Genomic DNA, 10,284 nt, shown 5'->3' with positions numbered 1-10,284 from the left:
GCAGTAACAAGGCAAAAGCTGATGGGAGCATAGCTCACACCTTGGAGCATCCCTCTGCTGGGAAGGACCCATCAGCAGGTTCCGATATCTGTGTCTGTACATGGTCCCTTGCCATGTGTCTTGTTGCTTGGGGTTGACTCAGGTGTGATAACAGTCTTGTGCATGCGAGGCAAGTACTCTACCAGTGAGCTACATGCCCAGCCACGACCACGGTGGCTGATTCTCTTTCCTTTTCCTTTTCTGATCCATATTGTTTCTTACATCAGCTTGAAGTGTGCAGAGAAATTAGACCAGAGCAACTCCCATTTATTTCTAGTCCCTCTTCCCACAGCCTCTCCAGCTCTGGGTGTCCCAAATGAAAGGTGCATATTGTCACGGGCAAGCCTGCGTGGGCTCGGCAGCCTCACCGAATTCCTTAGTTGACGTGTTGCGGGATATCTGACCACAACACCAAGATTGTACTATTTACTGGAAATGCCTGTTCCTCCCTGCACTGTGTCTCAGCCCTCAGCACACACATTTGATTCCAAACAACAAAGGCAAAATTAGTTTGTAGAAGAAAGCGCCCATGTTTGAAAGTGATGTCCAGTTGAGTGGCAGACAAAGTAGCGGATCAGAGAAGGATCTGAGAGAGTAGGATGTGCTCAGCTCTCAGGAGAAGAGAGAGAGGAAAGAGCAGTGCAGACAAAGGAGAAGGGGGCAGTTTTGCCAGGAGAGCTCAACGGAGGCTGTTTGCAGAGAGAACAGGCACAGGTGAAGACAGAAGAAGCCAGAGAACGAGAAGGAGACATTAGATTAGAACAGATTGCCAGAGTTAATGAGGCCGAGAGAGTCAGCAGAGGCCAAGAGGGAGAAGCCAGATTGAATCAGTCAGCTTGGAGAGGAGTTAGAGCCGAGTTGAACCAGCCAGCCAGAGCTCAGAAAGAGCTAGAAAAGGTGAGCTTGTTCAGCAGCAAGTCTGAGGCTGAAAACATTCTGGGCCTAGATCAGATTGTATGGGGCTTGAAGCTTCCAGGACCAGGCCTAGGTTATCAGACAGAGGCAGTGAGCCTCTAGGAGGACTCTATCTACAGGGTATAAAAGTTATGCTTTAGGATAACATGCCCTCTTGGTGATGTACGTTCATGCTTTTGAGGCAGGGTATCATGTCTCCCAAGCTGGCTTCCAACTGTGTAGTGAAGAGTGGCCTTGGATGCTTGATTTTGTCTCTTCCTCCCGCAGGCTAGGATCTCAGGAATCCACCACCATCATGCCTGATTTTTAATAGATTATGATGGTGGTGGTGATGATGATGGTGGTGGTGGTAGTGATGATAGTGATGGTAGTGATGATAATGATGATGGTGATGATGGTGATGGTGGTGGTGGTGATGATGATGATGGTGTTGGTAGTGATGATGGTGATGGTGATGATGGTGATGGTGGTGATGGTGGTGATGATGGTGATGGTGGTGATGATGGTGATGGTGGTGATGGTGGTGGTGATAATGATGATGGTGATGATAATGATGATGGTGATGATGGTAGTGGTGGTGATGATGATGTTGGTAGTGATGATGGTGATGGTGATGATGGTGGTGATAATGATGATGGTGATGATGGTGATGATAATGATGATGGTGATGATGGTGATGGTGATGGTGGTGGTGGTGATGATAATGATGGTGTTGGTAGTGATGATGGTGATGGTGATGATGGTGGTGATGGTGATGGTGGTGGTGATAATGATGATGGTGATGGTAGTGGTGATGGTGATGATGGTGATGATGATGATTACTAAAAAGGGTCAATGAGATTACTTAGTGGGTAGACTCTTGGTGATCTGTGGGACCCATAGTGGATTGAGAGAAAAGACCTCCAAAAGTTATCCTCTTGACCCTACAACACTCCTATGTCATAAGAGTGTGCGTTCTCTCTCTCTTTCTCTTTCTCTCTCTCTCTCTCTCTCTCTCTCTCTCTCTCTCTCTCTCTCTCTGTGTGTCTAATAAAAGTCCAAAGGGGGGTTGGGGATTTGGCTCAGTGGTAGAGCGCTTGCCTAGCAACTGCAAGGCCCTGGGTTCGGTCCCCAGCTCCGAAAAAAAGAAAAAAAATAGTCCAAAGGTACGTAGCTCCAGTCCAGACAGGATATAAAGGCTGGTATTACGGTGATGCACACTTTTAATCCCAGCACTTGGGAGACAGAGGCAGGTGGATGTAGATCTATGAGTTCAAGGCCAGCCTGGTCTACACAGAGAGTTCCACAACAGCCAGGATACACAGTAAGACCCCGTCAGGAAAGAGGGAAGGAAGGAAAAGCATAAAGGCTCTTGGCACTCAGGAAGAAGGAAGCAGAAGGGTCAGCCCCAAGTTCAAGGACAATGTAGGCTACACGAGGAGGCCCAGGGTAGAGATTGGTAGTGGTAAAAGGTGGTTCTCTAAGTATTTCTTCATCCAGGAACCAGAAGCTTGTCCCCTACACCTGTCTCTTCTTACCTTGATTACTTCTGAGAACATTTCTTTTGTCCCAGATGGGATTTAGCCTCTCATTTGTGCTTAATCTGTCTCTCAGAATTCCTTAATGTTGAAGCCATCCAAGCACAGCTCTCTCTTTGTTCCCCACTCTGACTTTTGGCTCTCTCCTCTATGTGCGGCCGTTGGATGGAGAGGGGAGGGCATCTGCTTATACTATCACCCCGTGATGGTTAGTATAGCGGTCAACTTGACAATCTAGAGTTGACCGGGAGATAGGCCTCTGGGTGTGTCTTTAGGACATTGTCTCGTGGAGCTAACCAAGGTGGGAAGACATGCCCACTGTGGGAGGCACCATTCCCTAGATGGGACCCTGGACTGTTTCAATAGAGAAAGGGGCTAAGCAGCAGCAGACATCCATTCCCCTGTTTCCTGATCGTGGATGCAACTAAACCTGAGAACTGTGAGCCAAAAACCAAAAACCCTTTCTCCTTTAAGTTACTGTGTCCTGGTATTTTATCAGCAACGGGAAAGGAAACCAAGATGTCGCCCTGGCCTCAAAAGCCTGTAACCTTGACTGCGTTTGTGTTTGAAGGTGACAAGCCACACAAGTGCGAGTTCTGTGACAAATGCTTCAGCCGAAAGGACAACCTGACCATGCACATGCGCTGCCACACGAGCGTGAAGCCGCACAAGTGCCACCTGTGCGACTACGCGGCCGTGGACAGCAGCAGCCTCAAGAAACACCTGCGCATCCACTCGGACGAGCGGCCCTACAAGTGCCAGATGTGCCCCTACGCCAGCCGCAACTCCAGCCAGCTCACCGTGCACCTGCGCTCGCACACAGGTAAGCCCCTCACCCAGAGGCCCCCGCTGCTTCACTTTTCCTATTACTCGCCCGCGCTTTCTGAGGACACGAGCAACCGCCAAGAGTTGCTGGTAGAAATAAAGTAATTTGTAGTCTGGCCCAACGTGGGTTTTTTTGGGTCTTCTTTGCCACAAGGACAGTTTTCGGTAGAACCGGTATGACGTCTGTTATCTAAGTGATAGAATACCAGTGGGGATGGGAACCCATCACAGCAGCCACGTGTCAAAGCATACATCTCAAATAAAAGTGGCCAGCCAAGTAGATGTCTCTAGTGTTTTGGCTTACTCTCTGCTCTCCCGACTTCATTCAGGAACATAACAAAGTCAGCTGGGTGTGGTTGCAAACGACACGTCTTCTTCTGCAAGGCTTCCCTTCCCTTCTTTGTGGGACTCCACAAAACTAATGTTAGCCAGATTATCCTCTGCACACCTATTCACACTCGAGGAGGTGGAGTGTTGAGGTACTCACAATGAGACACAAGCATTTCAAAAAGCTCATAGAATACGGCAAGCCAATGGAAACGTGTTGGCATTTTGAACTGAGTTAAGAAGAGCTGGGGAAACGTAGCTCAATTAATAGAGAAATTGCTTAACATGCACGGAGCCACCGGTCCCACCCCTAGGGCCATGTAAATCAGGCCTGATGGTGATTCACACCTGTAGTCCCCGCACATGGGAGCTAAAAGCAGTGGGGATCAGAGGTGAAGATCAAGGCCAGGCTGGGATTCATGAGATCCTGTGTCACAAAGTACTTGACTTTGAACATATAATTTTATAGCCAGCAAAACTATCCCACAGGCAAGAGTGAGGCAGTAGGTCTGATCAGAGGCTCCAGACGTTGAGTTAAGAAAGCTGTATTCCAGGGGGTTGGGGATTTAGCTCAGTGGTAGAGCACTTGCCTAGCAAGCGCAAGGCCCTGGGTTCGGTCCCCAGCTCCGAAAAAAAGAAAAAAGAAAAAAAAAAAGAAAAAAGAAAGCTGTATTCCAGTAGACAGAAGGAGCTAGACACGGTCCTGGGAGCCAGCCTTCCCTGCAGGCGTCCGAGTAACCTGAAAACTGTGCACTTGGAACTGAGGTACAGATATCAAAGGCCACACTGAGCTCAGGGAAGAAGCCAGTGCCCAGGAGCAAGGCTGCACAGCCTGTTCAGTTCCAGGTAAAGCTATCCATCCATGGTGTCTCCTGCTTAGGGTAGTCACTGCCGCCCCTGTACCCCAGCCAAGGATTCCCAGAAATTAAAAAAAAAAAAAAAAAAAAAAGCCTAGAGGATAAAAAAACAAATTAGAATAGTCTAGGAAGAAAATTAATTGATAAAGAAAGGATGGAAGGTTGGCAGTCAAAGGCGGGCAATAGTGCTACATACCCTTTAATCCCAGGTTTTAGGAGGTGGACGCAGGCCGACTTTCAACTTCAAGGCCAGCCTACTCTATCATAAGAATCAGTTCCAGGACAGCCAGGGCTACACAGAGAAACCCTGTCAAAAAACAAAAAAGAAGAGAAGAGGGGGAAGGGAAGGGAAGGAAGGAAAGAGACTTTTTTAAAGATTGATTGATTGATTGATTTAATGTATATAAGTACACTGTAGCTGTCTTCAGACACACCAGAAGAGGGCATCAGATCCTATTACAAAAGGCTGTGAGCCACCACGTAATTGCTGGGAATTGAAGTCAGGACCTCTGGAAGAGCAGTCAGTGCTCCTAATCACTGAGCCATCTCTCCAGCCCTGGACTCTGTTTCTTGAGAAAAAGTCATCCCGCAAGGTTGTGAAGTCATCTAATCTCTCTGGTTTCCTATCTCCTGCGGTTTTGAATGGGTTCCCTATTTCTGTTGTGCTTAAGGTTTTCTCTTACCATTCTGTCTGTCTATCATCCCGACAGACATTCTTGCTGCTGTGCAATAATCAGAGAGTCACACATAAAATATTTTGTGGCAGAGTTTACCACCTGCTTTGCATGAGTGTGTTTTCTAATGAGGGCTGAGGAGACGGCTCAGTGGTTAAGAGCACTGACTGCTCTTCTAGAGATCCTGAGTTCAAATCCCAGCAACCATATGGTGGCTCACAACCATCTGTAATGAGATCTGATGCCCTCTTCTGGTGTGTCTGAAGACAGTTACAGTGTACTCATATGCATGAAATAAATTTTGAAAAGAAAAGAAATAGGGTCCAGCCGAAGAAGCAAGCTAAACCAGGCCCCCAGGAAAGCGTTCAAGGAAGAGAACCATGTCTTCTTTCTTTTTTTCTTTCCTTTTATTGCATAGAGATGAATCATTTCTTCTGATGGTAGTAACACCGTGCATGGTGGCCAGTGAGAGGGGTTGGTGTGTGACTCTAGTGATTGGCACGTATTTGGTCCTAACTTAAATTATTTATACTTTAATTTGAAAATGGAAATATGAAAACAAACTAGGGCAAATCACAGACAAAATGAAAACTTTGTGTCTTTTAAAATATGTGTGCCTATGCATGTCATGTGTGTGTATGGTATATACATGTGTACAAGTATGTGAATATTTATTCATGAGAGTCAGGAAGAGGCTAGAGGGGAGCACTGGGTGTCTCTCTCTATTGCTCCCCACTGTTGTTTTTATTTTATTATTTCTTTCTTTCTTTTTTTTTTTTTTGGTTCTTTTTTTCGGAGCTGGGGACCGAACCCAGGGCCTTGCGCTTCCTAGGTAAGCGCTCTACCACTGAGCTAAATCCCCAGCCCTATTTTATTATTTCTTTGAGACAGTGTCTCCCACTCTCCAATCAGCTGCCCTGGGGAGCCTCTCGTCCTACCCCACCCCCAGCACTGGGGTCAGGGTTGTATACTCTCACATCAGCTTTATTCTGTATAAGTACACTGTCGCTATCTTCAGACACACCAGAAAAGGGCATCAGATCCCATTACAGATGGTTGTGAGCCACCATGTGGTTGCTGGGAATTGAACTCAGGACCTCTGGAAGAGCAGTCAGTGCTCTCAACCTCTGAGCCATCTCTCCAGCCCTTCACATCAGCTTTTTTACCATTGTACCAGGCATCCCAACTGAGATCCTGTAGGTACATCACCCACTAAGCCATCATCTCTCTAGGCTGTTTTTGTTTTTGTTTTGTTTTGTTTTGTTTTGTTTAACGGTTTATTTTGGCTCTCTGAGATAAGATCTCACTTAATAGTTCAGAGTGACCTCAAACTCACAGTGATCCTCCAGCCTCGATCCCCTGATTGCTGGGATCACAGACATGAGCCACCATGCCTGGTAAGAATGAAAAGGTGCCAGGCAGTGAGGGCCACTCACCTTTAATTCCTTTAATTAACTCAGGAGGAAGAGGCAGGCAGATCTTTGCATTGAAGGCCAGCCTGGTCTAAATATCGAGTTCACTGGTGGCCAGCTACACAGTGAGACCCTATCTCAGGGGTGAGGGGGGTAGAGGGGGCTGGGAAGAAAGGTGAAAATATACTTGAATGTACGCACGGTAAAGAGACTCCCGACAGTTGGAGAGTTGGTGGGAAGAGAAGGGATATTCAAAAGAAACTGGCATTCTGGTGTGGGCTGCTGTTCACCTTAGAAGGTAACGTTGGAAAAAAATCAGGTCGTTGCCATGGGTACACAGCTGCTAGGTAGGTCGAGCAAAAATGACTTATGAACTTTTCGCCAGTCGATAATGACTGTAAAATAGCCTCCCCCCTCCCCCAATCCCCAAATTACCAAAACCTGTGCAAGGCCTTCAGAGAGAAGACTAAAAACTGAGCCACCAAAGAAAGTTGTGCCTCTTCACTAATTGTCCCCGAAGATGCTTGGTGCCACCCCTGTACGTTAACTTTGTAGGTAACTTCCACTCTGAGCCAGGCAGAGTGCTGTTCGCCCAGTACTTAGGAGGCAGGAGCAGGTGGACCTCTGTGAGTTCGAGGCCACCCAGATCTACACAGTGAGTTTCGGACAGCCAGAGTTCCATAGTGAGACTCTGTCTCGGGGAGAAAAAGGAAAAAATTCAAAAGAGTCAGTGTGCACTTAGAAAATTTAAAAAGGTTATTAATACATGTTGAATGACTTGTACAGGAAGACGATAATAAGCATCTCTGTATGCTTTTGAGGTTACGGTTTTCAAGATTTATTTATGTTTATTTCACGTGTATGGGAAGTTTGCCTGCGTGTCTGTCTGTCTGTTCGCCACATGTGTGCTGTACTGGCAGAGGCCAGAAGAGGGCATCAGATCCTCAGCCACTGGAGTTACAGGTGGTTGCAAGTTGCCATGTGGCTTCTGGGAACCGAGCATGGGTTCTCTGCCAGACCAACCAATGCTTTAACCACTGAGCCATCTTACCAGCCACATGTTTTTAAATCTTATTTGGAGACCTCGTATGCAACATAGACTGCATTTCTAGAACTCCAGTGTCATTGAGTGTGGGCTTGCGGGGTGGAGGGGTCGGTACATGAGTTTGGGCCCCACCACTTGAGCCCTCTGAGCACCAGCTACCCCGTCTATGAAATGGGCTGACAGTATGAGTCAGTATACATGGTAAGTGTTGTCCTTATCAGGAAGTTATAAACCAGAGTTCAAAAGACCCACCTGTCTCCTGGCCAGGTATGTGGTATGCGTCTAGTGGAGAATTCTGTTGCCTGCCCCCTCTAATGTAATCACGCCTTCCATTGCTAGGGGACACCCCCTTCCAGTGCTGGCTCTGTAGCGCCAAATTCAAAATCAGCTCAGACTTGAAGCGGCACATGATCGTGCATTCGGGAGAGAAGCCTTTCAAGTGCGAGTTCTGTGACGTCCGTTGCACCATGAAGGCGAACCTCAAGTCCCACATCCGCATCAAGCACACCTTCAAGTGTCTGCACTGTGCCTTCCAGGGCCGGGACCGGGCCGACCTGCTGGAGCACAGTCGCCTGCATCAGGCCGACCACCCTGAGAAATGTCCCGAGTGTAGCTACTCCTGTTCCAGCCCAGCCGCCCTGCGCGTGCACAGCCGAGTCCACTGCAAGGACCGGCCCTTCAAATGTGACTTCTGCAGCTTTGATACAAAGCGGCCCAGCAGCCTGGCCAAACACATCGACAAGGTGCACAGGGAAAGGGCCAAGACCGAGAACAGGGCCCCGCAGGGTAAGGACGGGCCCAGGGAGAGCGGCCCCCACCACGTGACCAACATCGTCACCCAGAAGGCCTTCCGATGTGACAAGTGCGGTGCCTCCTTTGCCAGGGACGACTCTCTGAGGTGTCATCAGAAGCAGCACAGTGACTGGGGCGAGAACAAGAACTCAAACCTGGTCTCTTTCCCCTTGGAAGGCATTGCTTCCGGGCAGCTTGGACCCCTGGTCTCTGTGGAGCAGCTGGAGAGCACTCTGGAGCCCAGCCATGACCTCTAGAGAAGCATGGGCGGTCTCTCAGGAATCTGAAAAACGTCGATGCCAGCCCTGCACGGTGACACCACAGGAGGACCTCGCCTTCTCTTCTAAAGCAGCCTCGACCTCCCCAGCCTCCAGCAATGGAGCGGCTAACCCACGAGGGCATAGGTGTCAAAGCAAGGCCACGGGGACAATTGCCTACCCCCAGTTCCTTCTCTACGCGCATTCCCTTAGCACACTGTGGCCTCCTCCGCCATCCAAAGGTTGAGTCTACTAAGCACAACTCCACCTCCTCGGGGAAAGTCGCTGCCTCTGAGTTGAGACTGGGAAAGGGACTCGTCTCTGGAGGAGTTACTAAGCTGGCGAGCCCACAACACTGCATCTGCACTGAGCTGTGTGGGGGCGAAGAAAGGAGTCCGTGCTCTGACAGGGTGTGTGGTAAAACCCTGTCTTAACCTGGGCAGTGGCTGCTAGTGTCAGCTTTATATATAATTTGTGTGGTTTCTTTTCTCTGTTTTTTGTTTTTTCAATAAAAAAGTGAACTTTTCTTTTGAGGGATGTGAGCGTCTTTACAGTTGTCTGTAGACCGGCTGTGGTATGTTTCCGTCCCTTCCCAGCCCAGTCAGTAACTTAATGGCAAAGGCTCCTACCTAGAATTTCCCCCGGGAATTAGTCTCCCAGTGAAGCAAAACGCAGATTGAACTGATGGTGGCGCCAAAGATCAAGGTAGCCCTAACTCAGCCCCATCTGGTTGTTGCAGAATTTGAAATACAAACTGAGAAAGAAAAGTCTGGGGCCCAGTGAGTCCTGGGCAGGCTTCAGGGGTGTGTAGTGAGTTTTCACGTGATTCCAGGCTCCTAGCGTTGGCTCGCTACAACGCAGCTGAAACCTAACCTAATCCTCCAGTCAGATCTGTTACTCTGTTACAAAGCCTCGAAGCTCCAGAAACCAGATTGAGCTGTCAGTCATCCAGAACTTTGTATTTTCTTCATGGGCCTATTTGCTTCAAACACTGCCCTTATTTGATATAAATATTTGTGTGAGCTGGGCAGAGTGGTGTACTTCTATAATCCTTACATTTGGGAGGTGAGGACAGGAAGATCGAGAGTTCAAGACCAACCCCGACTATGTAAATCCTTGCCTCAAAAACAAAACAAAACTGGGCCTCATTAACTACATGGTCGAGCTTCTGGAATTGGCCTTAATAGATCTGGTGGTGGGAAAAGGGGACAGGATGAGAATTTTCTGTAGACTGAAGAACACTTAGGAAACACTAAGAGATGGGCTGAGGGTGTGGCTCGGTGGTAGAGCCATTGCTAGAATCCCCCAGAGAGGGGCTAGCCTGTGGCTCAGTGAGGGGCTGGGGTGTGGCTTATGGTGAACCCCCTGCCTAGAGTCCCCCAGTAAGGGGCTGGGTGTGGCTCAGTGGTGGAGCCCTGCCTAACCTGAAGTAGCTTGTTCTAGGACAGTGACACTGTGATTGAAATGCATTCTGCGGCAGCACACGGACGGAAGCTGTGGAACAAGATGACTAGGTCAAAAGGTGCAGACTCCGTCAGGGAATTCCTCCTCGCTCTCGTGTGCTGTGATTGTCTCTCCCAGGTTGCTGTTGTGTGAGCATCCAGGCCACCATGCAGATTCTCTC

The 10,284-nt window shown here is 48.6% G+C and overlaps 1 protein-coding gene across 3 annotated transcripts in view; it reads left to right on the top strand.

Annotated features, from left to right (window-relative positions):
* Zfp93 (zinc finger protein 93) overlaps positions 1-9,197 on the top strand; it is a 29,407-nt gene extending 20,210 nt beyond the window's left edge. For 2 of the 3 annotated variants that reach the window (XM_087651172.1, XM_087651171.1), the window contains exons 5-6: positions 3,043-3,294; positions 7,951-9,197. In XM_087651172.1, the coding sequence (XP_087507298.1) occupies positions 3,043-3,294; positions 7,951-8,660 (962 nt within the window). In that variant the 3' untranslated portion in view covers positions 8,661-9,197. 3 annotated transcript variants of the gene reach the window in all.
* The last annotated feature ends 1,087 nt before the right edge of the window (positions 9,198-10,284 follow it).

This window comes from Rattus norvegicus, chromosome 3, assembly GCF_021556685.1.
Source record: "Rattus norvegicus strain SHRSP/BbbUtx chromosome 3, alternate assembly SHRSP_T2T, whole genome shotgun sequence".
In the NCBI taxonomy this organism is placed as follows: domain Eukaryota; kingdom Metazoa; phylum Chordata; class Mammalia; order Rodentia; family Muridae; genus Rattus; species Rattus norvegicus.
The sequence above is the reverse complement of the archived record's forward strand: the minus strand, read 5'-3'. Positions and strand labels throughout refer to the sequence as shown.